This window comes from Nuphar pumila, chromosome 7, assembly GCF_984573655.1.
Source record: "Nuphar pumila chromosome 7, dmNupPumi1.hap1.1, whole genome shotgun sequence".
Classification (NCBI taxonomy): Eukaryota; Viridiplantae; Streptophyta; class Magnoliopsida; order Nymphaeales; family Nymphaeaceae; genus Nuphar; species Nuphar pumila.
Window position 1 is genome coordinate 100,186,749 of NC_143255.1, and position 14,230 is coordinate 100,200,978.

Below are 14,230 nucleotides of genomic sequence, written 5' to 3' on the forward strand. Positions count from 1 at the left end.
TAACTGGTGCTAGCGCTGCCATATTGCTAAAAGCACGTAGGTATGCATGCCTATTCATATGCCCTCTGCCTCTCCTTAGTAGGGTCATTGCTCAAAGAGGTTGCGTTGATTCTCTTGTTTGTTTCTCTTCTACGACATTAGTGCCCCTACCTTGTTGCACCATCGACCTTTGAGCACCTTTATGACAGGATGTACCGGGTTGCTCTTGACTTCTTCCGCTAATGGTAGGTATAGCGTTGCTCGGTCCTACCCCATTTTGGCCAAAGCAAGGCCTACCGCAGCCCGAACAACATGTTGCAGCTCCCCTACCACCTCGATTTGCCAGTGAACCTCTCCTGACGTGCATGTATGAAGGATGTTCTTGTGGCTCTGCGATTCTCTAATGGGTGGTTGGGGTGGTGTTACCCCTTCCTCTTGTTCATTGTGACCTCAGTTGTTGATTGCGACTGAAACTGGGGTTGGAGAAAGAATGGGAGGTATCATATTCCCCATTGCCCTAGTGATGTCCAGTATGGTCGTCACGAAGAGTGAAAAAATATCAACCATCTGATCTGTCTGGATCACTTCAGGATGCTTGTGCCTCTTCGAGCTCCTACTGCCTCTACGGTCGCTCTCATTGTCACTATCGCTGTTAGCGTCCATTCCTGCTAACAAGAGGCATACATAAGTTCAGGACCTATGTGGACCTTCCTATGACTCTTTTTGCCACATAATCATTTGGATGGTTACAATTATTGTTCTTTTATAACCTTCAAATTATTTCGATCTAAACAAAATTTTTCTTTCAAAATCCAACTTTTCTTATCGAATTTAGCTCTGATACTACTTGTAACGACTTGGTCCGGGGCCTCTCGAGTCGAGGTTCGTGGACGTTAGTTCTCAGAGGGAAATTACTCAATAATCTCAAAAACAACTTCAAACCATGCCAGAAAATTTTTTTATTTAATAATTAAAGGTCCATACATCCATTTTTTTTTCAATAACCATCTAAATGCATAAACAAAATAAAAGAGTAGAGGCAAATCATACTTTGATGTGGCAAAGTCGTACTAAGTCCTGTGAGTGATGGCAGTAGTTCCTGAACATACAGTTGCAACAAAAAGAAGGGGTGAATCTACAACACAGTAAGATTCTTTTTACAAATAGACACGACCATTGCAACTGTAATGAGCTCTAAGCTCCTAGTCTTAACACCATCGTTTAGGAGATGGAAGTTTGCTTTTTCTCGGTTGCTTCTTCCTCTTTGCTCGTGAAGTTCTTTGCGCTTTTGTTGGCATCGACGAGGCCACAAAATTCAATTGTTTCTGCCTGCATGTAAATAATAATGTTGGATCTAAGAAGTGGGTTGAATCGAAGGAATGAATTGTGCCCCAAAATCTGTCGCAAGGACACATGACACTATATTTATATTCTTTTTTCATCAACTTTCTTGGTTAGGTACAAAGGTGAGTTTCTCAGGATATATATTTCATTATAAAGTTTTTTTTTGTAAATAATTGATATATTTTTATTGATTTTTGGGGTTAAGCCAAAATTTGAGTTTTATCTAAATAATATATATATGTATTATTTAAAAGTTTTTTTCTAAAATATAAGCATTTAATAGCCTTATAGTATTTGTGTTTGTTGTTATTTAAAATTTGGCATTAAATTTACCATTTAGGTTTACTATGATTATGATTATTTTTATAGACATATTTATTGGTGTTTTAGATAATTTATGTTTGTTTGGTTGTCTTTTATTTATTATTCGATATTTTTGTGTTGATTTTATTAGCTAGGGTTGGCTGCACAAGCATTCAAATAGTGTAATGAAGTTGTGATTAATTGTGCACAAGCATTGAATAGGGATTAAGGTTACTTTATGTAGTCCATTTTAGAAAGTTTTTTTTTAATTGAATGAATGAAAGATATATTGATGGTTTTTCTATCACATGTTATTTTTATTAAATGAATGATATGTTGTGTGGTTGATATAGGCACTTAACGATAGCCTCTGAAATGATTAAAGTATATTGTCATAGTACTGATTACCTTGAAGATTTATAGTGATTTTAAAAAATATTAGTTTTAAGAAATTTAATGCTTTGATATCTCATAAAATCAGATATGCAGAAGAGTTATTGAGCCTCTAATATAGTTATTCTCCAAACTTAGATAGCCAACAGACATGGATAGATGTTTTTGATGATGGACTTAGAATCGATGTTATTTAGTAGCAATGTTTACTTAGTTACTCACAAAGTTAAACAAGAAGCAGTTAATGATGTAAATCTGTGAATCCTGTGGAAAATGTGCATGTATCTCAAGCATCGTCTATTGAGCTGTCCTTTGATGAATATCCATTTATCCCAAAAAGTGGGCGATATTGATGCTCTTAACATGCACATTGAGGGCACGTAATTGTCGAAACCAATTAAGGATATAGATGTTCTACGTGCAGTCAATGAATAATTTTCATGAATAATTGATGTTGTATATGATCAAAGTATCATGGAAGACGATATGGAACATTGGCAAACCAGTGCTAGTGATCTTCACAGTAGTAATTTAGATAACATCCAGCCTTTCATGGCAGATGACATAACTAGGTATAATTTGTTGAACTTTATAATTTATGCTTGAGATGTAGGTGCGATGATGAAGGTATTATTTTTATTGTTAATTTTGAAAGTTAGAAATGTATGAATGGTGCATATATAAAAGCAAATGAATTGATAGATATAATGAATTTTGATTTATTTTATACATCCAAACAATCAATTAGTGGTAGCCGCGATTACGTTGACACTGAAGAATAGGATGATGATGACTATAGCATGTCAGTTGAGGATGACTCGAAAACGAGAGGAGAGGACCAACATACTTATGACATTGGACAAATAATAATAGATGAAAATAATGCATAAATGGCAATTGAGAAGTCAAATCCTTAGTATGATGTATAAGTTATACGAGCATTTGTTCGGTTTTATATTTGTTTTATATTTTTATACTAATGAAACATGGTTGAATAAGTTCTCATTTATCACTCTTCTTGTTGAAAGATCGTGATTTATGTAAAGACACTATATTGAGCAATGATGTAAGTGTTAGGTTTATACATTTGTTTGTTTGTTACGTTTGTATATAAACTTATTTGAATCTAAAATGAATGTATCACATATTTTGATTATGTAGAATTTAGAAAGACTCCAACCGTACCACATTCATGACATGTCAAAGACCATTTACCTTACTTCTTATTTCTCAGTGAGCTTCAAAAGCGATAGTCATGTTTTTCTACTGACTAATAGAAATTAACAACTTAAGAATAATTGTTCACAACAAATAGTTGAAGCAAAATAAATATGAGATGGGGACACATTCCTTCTTTGAGACCTACAAATTGTCAGATTCTTTTCAAGAATGTGACAAGGTATCTATTAGACAACTTTGTGTACTTATATTTACTTTTAGAATACACAAGTTTCATATGCTTATGTCACAAATATTAATTCTTATTAATAGGACAACCAGCACTAGGTTATTTGATAAATAAATATGAATGTGAAGGAATTCAAGTTGTAGAATTTCATGGCAACAACTTATGCAGGTAAAAACATCAAACATCTAGTATGATAACATGACTTATCCAATAATATTCTTATTTTTCTCTTGTATTCAATAAGTTTAAAGTTGAGCTAAGTCTTTTTTTTTTTTTGCAGAGTGTTTGGCTATGACGCTTACACTGGTTTGTCTCATGGATGATATTCCTCATCAAGAAAACAAGTAATTACTTTTCATGCGTTTGTTAACTCAATTCATATATATACATGTTTTTTACTTGATATATGATTTTTACAGGTCTGATTATGCCTATTATATATGCAATACTTGGGTAGAGACACAATCATCAAATTCACGCAAGTACGTGTTTATGTCTTATTTTGTTATATTTTTTTATATAAGTTATAATTAGTTATTTGTTAATAACCTTGTTTTCAAGATTATGCAACAAACTACATGTATGGTCAAATTTTATAACCACCTAAAGAAGAAGAAGCAAAAAGAAGTTGTCCAAAAGGAGATTGAAGAAGAGGCAAAGAACCAAAAAAGGCGGAGGAGGAGACATAAGACGATGAGGTATCAAATGACCTTGCTTAGAAAGGTGAGTTGTGGACAATTTTGGGGCATTATTGTTGATTATTATTGTGAATTTGACAACAATTTGAAGTGCCACTAATGAATCATCAAAATTTTTTGTTGGAGGGAAGAACGTTGGGGACCATAAAAACCTCTAGTTTATACAAAAATAGCCTTGAGGTGCAAACCATCGATTTTAATTGATGGGTTTCATTTAATGTTGGTACAAAATTTTGCAAAAGTAAGAAAATTCACATTGCAATCGTTCCCAAGTTTTGTGAATATCCGACAATTCTGCAATTTAGTCAGCAGTTTCGCATATACAGAGCATATTCAAAATGAAAAATGTGATAGTCATGATGACATCCACAATAATAGATGCATTTCATCCAAAGAGATTCGCGAAGTTCGTTTTAGAGTGCAACATTCGCAAGATGTATATATGAATGTCGCCACACATTTGTGGACCTCCTAGAGGATCAGTTAAGAGATATTCGCATGGCAGCTCACAAAAGTCATACTATATATGCGAATGTCTTAAGATATTTGAAAATCTACGCAGGTTTTCAGTTCCAGGAGTTTTACATGACCTATGCATGAATTCCTAGATCTAGAAATGCATGAGACAAACCTTTTGAGGTAGAACATTTCAATCAGAGCAAGTTTGCATTGGTGTCACAAAATGGAGAAGATGCATGTGTTTGATGTGAATATAATTTGTTGGGATAAAAACTATCCAGATTCACAAATTTGTATATGCAAAATTCATGAGATTCATGCAATTATCATGTCTTTTTAATGAGTTTATACTATCCTAACAGCGTACCAATATATCACGCGAACCTCAGTGAAAAGGGTAAAAAGATCCTGAAAAAGTAAGGCATATGTAATTTTGGACATAAGGTGGATTTTGCAAATTATGAGGCATTTCGAAAAAAATGTGTAATTTTGTTGTACAGTACAATCATTTTCTATTTTTTTATGTTAAAAAATACGATTGAGAGATGTTCTACTGTTTTGGCCATGCTGAATACATCCATGAGATCAGATTTGGCTAAAACCTTCCGGAGTTTAAAGGGTTCCTTACCCACCAAGGTAGTGAATACTTTCCTACCTTGAATTCCATATTGGCTAGCATTCTTAATTATACAGTAGAGCACTGAATTCCAATATTGGCTAGCATTCTTAACGTGGTCATGCTGATTTTAAGACCTATCAACTTCTGACTACTAAAAGGATGACAAAGAGTAATCCGTACCAGCAAGATATTTGCATTCTGGATTAACCGTCTTAATTTAAAATTTCGTCAATTTGAAAGAGCAGCTTTTTCTCTCTGTCCTGGTCAAAAGACCACCGTGATAACAGGCACTAGGTTATTTACAGGGCTGGGTGAATTTCATCATCTTGATAACATGTCTCAGTAAACAGGCTAACAGCCGAAAAAACCCCAAAATTCTGCATCCAAACAAACATCAATTACTTCAGGTGCACCATGAACATTCTTCTCTTCACCACCTTCAGCAATAGTCATCTCTTCACCAGAAATAATTTGCTTTGACACTATAGCTTCTTTTTCTATCATATCACCATTACTCGAGTGGCTATCATTCAACTCTTGCTCATCCCTGTAGTAAACCTGTGGGCAAAACTAAGCAAATGTTAAAATATATCTTGACTAGGACAATAGAGCTACTGAAACAGGCTAACAGCAGCAAAAAATTCAAAATTCTGCATCCAATCAAACATCAATTACTTCAGGTGCACCATGCACATTCTTCTCTTCACCACCTTCAGCAATAGTCATCTCTTCACATTGCTTTAAGACTATAGCTTCTTTTTCTATCATATCACCATTACTCGAGTGGCTATCATTCAACTCTTGCTCAACCCTGTAGTAAACCTGTGGGCAAAACTAAGCAAATGTTAAAATATATCTTGACTAGGACAATAGAGCTACTGAAACAGGCCAACAGCAGCAAAAAACCCAAAATTCTGCATCCAATCAAACATCAATTACTTCAGGTGCACCATGCACATTCTTCTCTTCACCACCTTCAGCAATAGTCATCTCTTCACCAGAAATAATTTGCTTTAACACTGTAGCTTCTTTTTCTATCATATCACCATTACTCGAGTGGCTATCATTCAACTCTTGCTCAACCCTGTAGTAAACCTGTGGGCAAAACTAAGCAAATGTCAAAATATATCTTGACTAGGACAATAGAGCTACTGAAACAGGCTAACAGCAGCAAAAAACCCAAAATTCTGCATCCAATCAAACATCAATTACTTCAGGTGCACCATGCACATTCTTCTCTTCACCACCTTCAGCAATAGTCATCTCTTCACCAGAAATAATTTGCTTTGACACTATAGCTTCTTTTTCTATCATATCACCATTACTCGAGTGGCTATCATTCAACTCTTGCTCAACCCTGTAGTAAACCTGTGGGCAAAACTAAACAAATGTCAAAATATATCTTGACTAGGACAATAGAGCTACTGAAACAGGCTAACAGCAGCAAAAAATCCAAAATTCTGCATCCAATCAAAGATCAATTACTTCAGGTGCACCATGCACATTCTTCTCTTCACCACCTTCAGCAATAGTCATCTCTTCACAAGAAATAATTTGCTTTAACACTAAAGCTTCTTTTTCTATCATATCACCATTACTCGAGTGGCTATCATTCAACTCTTGCTCAACCCTGTAGTAAACCTGTGGGCAAAACTAAGCAAATGTCAAAATATATCTTGACTAGGATAGTAGAGCTACTGAATCAGAAACAAGAATTTAAAGATGAAGAATTAATCATACAACGCATGTCCGTGCTGGTGATAGTACTAGGAAGGAGTTGGGACGGTTGTTAAAGTTTGTCTCAGGTTTCCCTGGTATGCCTTCTGGAGAAGTGAAATGGTCCACATCATGACCCACCTGCAGCCATAGAATGTTAAACCACACCACACACCTTTTGTTCAAGGATTTCGTTACATCCCTTGCAAATTTTACTCGAATTTCTTTAACACAAAGCAATATTCTGATCAACATATTTCAGTTTCAAAGAATTTGTAAATGTGGCTCTAGTATACCAAAAAAACAATGACATGTAGCAGCCTCTGATACATAAATAATACTCCCCGCCATCGGCATTCCCCTCCTTGCGGTTAAGGTAATGACTTTGGGCATGGCCAGCTCCCATAGTGTGACGGGCGGTGTGTACAAGGCCCGGGAATGAATTCACCACCATATGGCTGACCGGCGATTACTAATCAAGTTGTAATATATTTTACTGCTTTACCCACTTAAAACTGATAGGTCCAACCTCAGAATGTGCAATTCTGAAATACATATCCAACAAAACCAGGAATCATCTGGTTCAGAAGCTTCTGGAAAAAAGGACCAGTACCTGATCTTATCACGATAATTAGTTGAATGATCTAGCATGGCATTGCACTTTAACATAAAGGGATAGGTATACATTGTGAAGAACTACAGATCCATGTCCATAAATGGCCAAAGGCTTCATGAGCTAGGAGGTTGGTGCTCAGCTAAAACATTTAATTAATAAGGACCCTTGACTTTTAGGAATGTATTTCGCTTTTGAGGCTAACCGATAATGGTGTTGAGTGAAGAAAGTTTTGTCTTTTTATTCAAGGAATACCAGAATGAGGAAATGGATCTAGCCTAGTATGATTCATGCCAAACAATGGTTACAGTCCATTGTTAGGATAGAAAGTGATTTACAAGGACCAAAGATTTTCTTAGAATTTAAGCTATAGGTTGTTTTGAAGAATGTTGTAAAAATCAGATTTGAACTTTTGCATTGGTTTGGGCACAAGTTTATGTAAATCAGTTTGCTTTGTGCTTCTATGCAAACTAAAATTTCTTCAACTTTTTGTTCAATGTTGTGTGCATCTTGATCCATGTGTTGCTATTTGGATATCCACTAGATCCAATATTCTGGATCTGATTTGTGTTTATATAGCAATTTAGATTTTAGATAAGTTATGACAACAGGATCTAATAGCCAATAAATGCTTCCAATCCAGTTATTGGATTGATAGTTGTACACTGGAAGGTGGGATCTCGCCCCCCACCCCAAAGGTGACTAGCTCAAAGAAACTAGGTGATCAAGGTTGTTTGGATTCCTTGCAGCTTGTTCCCTTTTATAACGGTTCAGCATCAAGTGTTAGATACATAATGTTGATACTTTGTGTGTAATACTCCATATTTCCAATATAATCTTCTTCTAGATATGCTACCCTACTCTTTGCAGCAGGCATCTTAACAATGATTTATCCATGTCATTCATGTACTTGTTACTTTTTTTTATGGTATACGTCTTTCATGGCATTCCAAGTCAGAAAATCTGACTTTTTCTAGAAAAAATAATAAATTAAAGAATATTAAAGTCTCGAAAAATGAGAAAAAATTTGTTGCACCTGTATTTGTTATCACACAAAAGCCTAAAAGCCAAGAAGGCCATTCAGCACATCAGAACTTATTATTGTCAGAAGTGTAAGAACAAAGAATAGTAAATATTAAGTTTTGCAAGAGAGATTCCTTACCCTGCCAAGTCCACCAAATTCCAATGCATCACTATCTAATGCAACTCTATACCTTCCAGGCAAGTCACACCCAACTTTGTACCTGAATTTGTTGGAACAAAATGAGCCAGATAAAACAAAGTATCGACTGCTCTGATGCTATAAAATACCACCATACCCTTCATATGTATTTTCTGGATGAAAGTTGAAAACAAAAACCAACTCCCCACGTTCAAACACAATAACCTGAAGGCACATACAGAAGTTAACGCCTTGAAGTACCAAACATTAATAGAGAAGAAGAGGAAAGAGATAAATGAAATGTAAATAAATAAGTATTTGCCAGATAACTTCAATGACAAGAAGAATAAAACTAAGGATAAACTAGTTCATGAAGACCATCAGTATCTGGGATCTAAAGAACTTACAAGTAGCATCACAGAGATAGCGCTGATTTATATGACTTGCATTCTACATCACATGGATTCAGGTATAGGTATGTGGCAGGGCTTTTTGAAAAAGAAGGGTTCAGGGATTTCTTTTTTGGTGGGAGGGGGAGGGGGGACGAAGAGGGTTTCGGTGAGAGAGAGAGAGAGAGAGAGAGAGAGAGAGAGAGAGAGAGAGAGAGAGAGATTCGCTAGGCCAAGTGTTAAAATGTATTGATTCATAAATGGGTACATGCTAAATGAAATATGCTAAATGGGTTTTTCTGCTCTTCCGGTGTTTTTTGCACAGTTCCAACCCCATAAATGTGTTGGCATGGTCGATTTATGAGGAATCCACACCTGGATCATGTGTTTTCGATGAAAAAAATGATATTTGGAGCCTCAAAAATTTACAAAGATTTTGGACCGTTGATTTTTTGAACATTATAAAAACCCACACGTGTCAGAATCGAACACTTCAAGAGCCGATCCCTATAAAATCAAGTACATAGATCACATCTGTACGGTCAGAATTTAAAAATAAAACGAAAAAACATAAAAAACTCATTTAGCACGTTTCATTTAGCATATTTCATTTAGCATGTACCTATATATATATATGTATATTCATATATGAGTGGATATGTATATATTATATATATTTTAAATTGTTTTATTATTGTAAATAGGGTTTTTCTATGTAGGGGCATTTTGGTTATCTTACACATGTAATAAATATTGCCCATTAGGGGCAAACCTTGTTAGAAAATGGTATTCCACCATTCAATCACAAGAAGAGGAGTAGAAAGAAGAGAGAGACGTTGGTGGCTTCAGAAAACCTAGTTAGGGTCTGCGGTATTGGCTTCTCATTAAGTTTGTGTTGATACAACTATTAGGGTACGAAAATACCCATTACATAACAGGTTAAAATTACAGTATGTCATTAATGAGCATGTGTTAAAATAAAACCGAATTGGTTCTGGATCTTGAGATCCAAACCCAGTCGTGAATGATGTCTTTTCACCCTCCCTTAAGTTGTACATGGTTTTGAACCATGAACAACTTGCCTTTTAACATCCAAAATTTTTCCTTGATAACCCCTTTTGTAAACAAGTCAACACCTTGATCAACAGTCTAAACGAATTCTGGTTCAATTTCCTTCTCTTCAACCTTCTGTCTTACAAAATGTTGATCAATTTCAATATGCTTGGCACGGCTATGGTAGATAAGATTAAATGACATGTTGATGGCACTTTGATTGTCACACAATAAAATGCATTTAGAAATTGATTCTCCTACTTCTGTCAATAGGTGTCTGATCCATGTTACTTCGGGTGTATCAGCTGCCATTGACCTATATTCAGCTTATGTGCTCGACCTGACTATGGTCTTTTGTTTCCTATTGCTCCAAGAAATAAGATTTAGGCCAATAAAAATACAGTATCCTGAGATTGACCTACGCTTATCTGGATCTCCTACCCAATCTGCATCTTTGTAAGTAAGAAGTTCATGCATGTGATGGCCATGCATACTCTTTCTGTACACAAGACCATCTCCAATAGTTCCCTTCAAATATCGAAGAATGCGTTTAACAACTTCCATATGCCCAATATGTGGTTTATGCATGAACTGAGATACCTAATTGACAGAATAGACAATATCAGGCCGAGTGAAGATAAAATACTGAAGCATTCCTACTATCCTGCGATATCCTATAGGGTCCTCATACAAATTTCCATCTTGGGAACTGAGTTTTTGATGAAGTACATTGGGTGTGCTTAGGGTTTTGCAATCGGTCATACCTGCCTTGCTAAGAACATCAATGGTATACTTATGTTGGGTAAGTGTCATGCCTTCAGTAGTGCTATCAACTTCTACTCCAAGAAAATATCGCAGTTTACCAAGATTCTTCATCTTGAATCTATGGTTCAAGAGTTCTTTAACATGTTCAATATGTTTATTAGAATTACTTGTAATGATAATGTTATCAACATATATCAATAACAGGGTAACTATATATTTGCATTTGAATATGAAAAGAGAATGGTCAAGAAGAGACCGACTAAAACCATATTTTTCTACTTCAAGAGAGAAACTGTCAAACCAAGATCGAGAAGCATGCTTCAGACCATATATAGCTCTCTTTAACCTGCACACGTATTCTTTGGAGTTTCCTTCTGCATACCCAGTGGGCTGCTCCATGTATACTTTCTCCTTCAGAGTTTCATATAGAAATGCATTTTTCACATCCAGTTGACTGAGAGTCCACTGGTGCTCAATAGCCAATGATAGTATGATTTTGATAGTATCCATTTTCACGACCGGACTAAAGGTCTCATCATAGTCTTGTCCTTGCTCCTGTGTAAAGCCTTTGGCAACCAGTCTAGCCTTATATCGCTCGATAGTACCATCCAGCTTATACTTTATCTTATACACTCACTTTGACCCAACCACATTTCGATTGTGTGGTCTGGGAACAATATCCTAAGTGCCACATTCATGAAGAGACTCCATTTCTTCATTCATAGCTTTAATCAATCTCTTAGAATTTATTGCTTGATAAAATGTTGTGGGTTGATCTTCCTTGCCCAAAGAGGTTAAGAAGAGTTAAAAATCCATCGTGAAGTTCTGATAACTAACCCACCTATCAATAGGATGTCGAGGTCGGGTAGACCTTCTGTGAACAGGTGATTGAATGGAAACCGAAGGAAAATTCAGCTCCTGATTAGTGCTGGGAGGTATCACCTCACGTCGAGAGTAAACGATGCCTTTATACCTTTCGAGGGCCAATAATGGTTCAGAAATCACACTTTCCTGAGTCCTTTGCGCAGCAGTAGACACATTTTCCTCATCTCTTTGATTACATTTAGAAGAACAAACATCATCAATACTAGAAAAGAGATCTGAGTTCAACCAAGGGTGATAAATTTCAATTTCAGGAGGAGTGTTAACATTATGACCAAAATTTGATTTATCGAACACAACATTTCTGAAATTTTTGATGCGCTTGCTCACGGGATCATAGCATCTGTATCCTTTGTAATCATCAGCGTACCCTATAAATCTGCACTTTAAGGCCTTATCCTGAAACTTGTGTCGTATTGAACTGTCAACATGAACATAACATACACACCCGAATACACGCAAATCATGATAATTTGGATGCACATCATGCAAAGAGAAATAGGGTGATTTGTTTTTCAAGATGTTCACGGGCAATCGATTTATGACATAAAGTGTTATATGAAAAGCCTCTGCCCAGAAGGTAACTGGAAGATTACTATCATGCATCATGCTCATTGCACTCTCGACAATATGGTGATGCTTCCGTTCAGCAATTTCATTCTATTGAGGTGTATGAGGGCAAGACACCTGCCTACTTATTCCATTTGTCTAGAGAAAATTAATAAAGTCATTTGAAGAGAATTCACCCCCTCCATCACATTGGAAACAAATAATATTCTCAAAGAAGTGATTTTGAACAAAGGAATGAAAATTCCGAAATAATAAGGTTTCAGATTTTCTTTTCATAAAGAAGATTCATGTATATCGAGAATAGCTATCAACAAAAATGAGATAATATCTAGTGTCAGACATGGAAGGAACTGGAGTCGGACCCCAAACACCAGAACATATAATTTTAAATGATCTTGAAGCTCTTTTATTAATGGAATGAAATGGAAGAACATGACTCTTACACTGAAGACAACTAGAACATTTTTTATTATCGACACTTAAATTTAGACTTGACTTGGGAATAATACTACTTGAAACAAGCTTATCAATAAAGCGACTAATACAATGACCCAGACGACCATGCCAAAGATTCAGCTCAATACATTCAGAAAGATTAAAAACACTCTCAGGAGGAACTGAAGATGATGATGTGAGCTTAAAGATGGAATCAACAGGTTGAACACGAGAGGAAGGATTCTCTTAGAACACTTACATATTTCCTTGTCACTTTCCTTTAGCGAGCATTTCTCTCATGTGAAGGTCCTTAACACGAACAAAAAAAAGAGTAAACTCAACTGAAGCATTAATGTCATCTACAAGCTTAGAGACAAAAACAATATTTTTCTTGATATTAGGAGCATGAATGACATTTGAAAGAGCATGAATGACATAGGAATTACAGAATTTCCAATGTGCAAAATATGGTGGTGAGACCCATCTCCAATGACTATTCTATTTCTACCAACATAAGGAACAAGATTTAGGAGCTTACCAGCATCACCAGTGACATGAGTGACTGCACCAGAATCAACATATCAAGTGCCTTGATCATTCTGTTTGATATTCAATTCAGTCAAGGCATATAATAACAACTCTTTGACTTCTCCACTATTCTTCAATGTATCTATTCTCTTTCTTGTCTCCAATTGCTTTCCTCTATTTTGTGGGTTAAACCAACAATTTGCCTTGATGTGTCCCTTTTTGTTGCAGAGAAAACAAGTAGGTATTGTCCTTTGCCTTTGCATATTAGGAGGCATACTGGGAGTAGGTAATATTCCACGAGCTCCTTATCCATTCCTCTCTTGACCTCCCCTTTCCCAAGATTCATACCTGCTACGTCCTCGACCATAGGTAACTCCTGTGGCAAGAACATCGTGTGCTCCAATGGGGTTGTGAATACCTTTAGAGAATCCCTTCAAAGTCATCTCATACTGTAAGAGATTAGCATGAAGGTCTTCAAATATAGGTAAGTCTGGCAAACACAGCAAGGAAGTAACCATCATATGATAATCGGGTCTTATCCTGCTCAAAGTTTGTTGCACTATATCTTTGTCACTGACCGCGCAACCCACGATGGCCAACTGATCCGTGATAGTCTTCATTTTGTTTAAGTACTCCATGACAGTCATGAAGTCCTTTCTCAGCATTTGAAACTCTTTCTTTAAAAATAAAACTCTAGCCTGAGAAACTTGAGAATACGTCTGAACAAGACGATGCCATAACTGCATAGTTGAGCAATCATCTTTGATTGCCACAAGCACCTCATGTGACAGAATGAAAGTGATGTAGGCAACCAAAGCCTGATCTCGCTTCATCCAGGATATATACTCTGGATTTCTAACAAAAGTAATTGAAGTGTCACCCTCATCATTATTTCCTTCTTGTGATATTAACTC

At 36.0% G+C, this 14,230-nt stretch overlaps 1 protein-coding gene across 1 annotated transcript in view; it reads right to left on the bottom strand.

Annotated features, from left to right (window-relative positions):
* Positions 1-429: 429 nt before the first annotated feature.
* LOC149832633 (1,4-alpha-glucan-branching enzyme 1, chloroplastic/amyloplastic-like) overlaps positions 430-14,230 on the bottom strand; it is a 74,953-nt gene continuing 61,152 nt past the window's right edge. The window contains exons 11-18 of the mRNA XM_090013279.1: positions 8,852-8,919; positions 8,695-8,776; positions 6,944-7,060; positions 6,416-6,571; positions 6,143-6,298; positions 5,879-6,025; positions 5,572-5,761; positions 430-644 (exon numbers count right to left, since the gene is read on the bottom strand). Coding sequence (XP_089869405.1) covers positions 430-644; positions 5,572-5,761; positions 5,879-6,025; positions 6,143-6,298; positions 6,416-6,571; positions 6,944-7,060; positions 8,695-8,776; positions 8,852-8,919 — 1,131 coding nt within the window. The remainder of the gene's footprint in view (positions 645-5,571; positions 5,762-5,878; positions 6,026-6,142; positions 6,299-6,415; positions 6,572-6,943; positions 7,061-8,694; positions 8,777-8,851; positions 8,920-14,230) is intronic.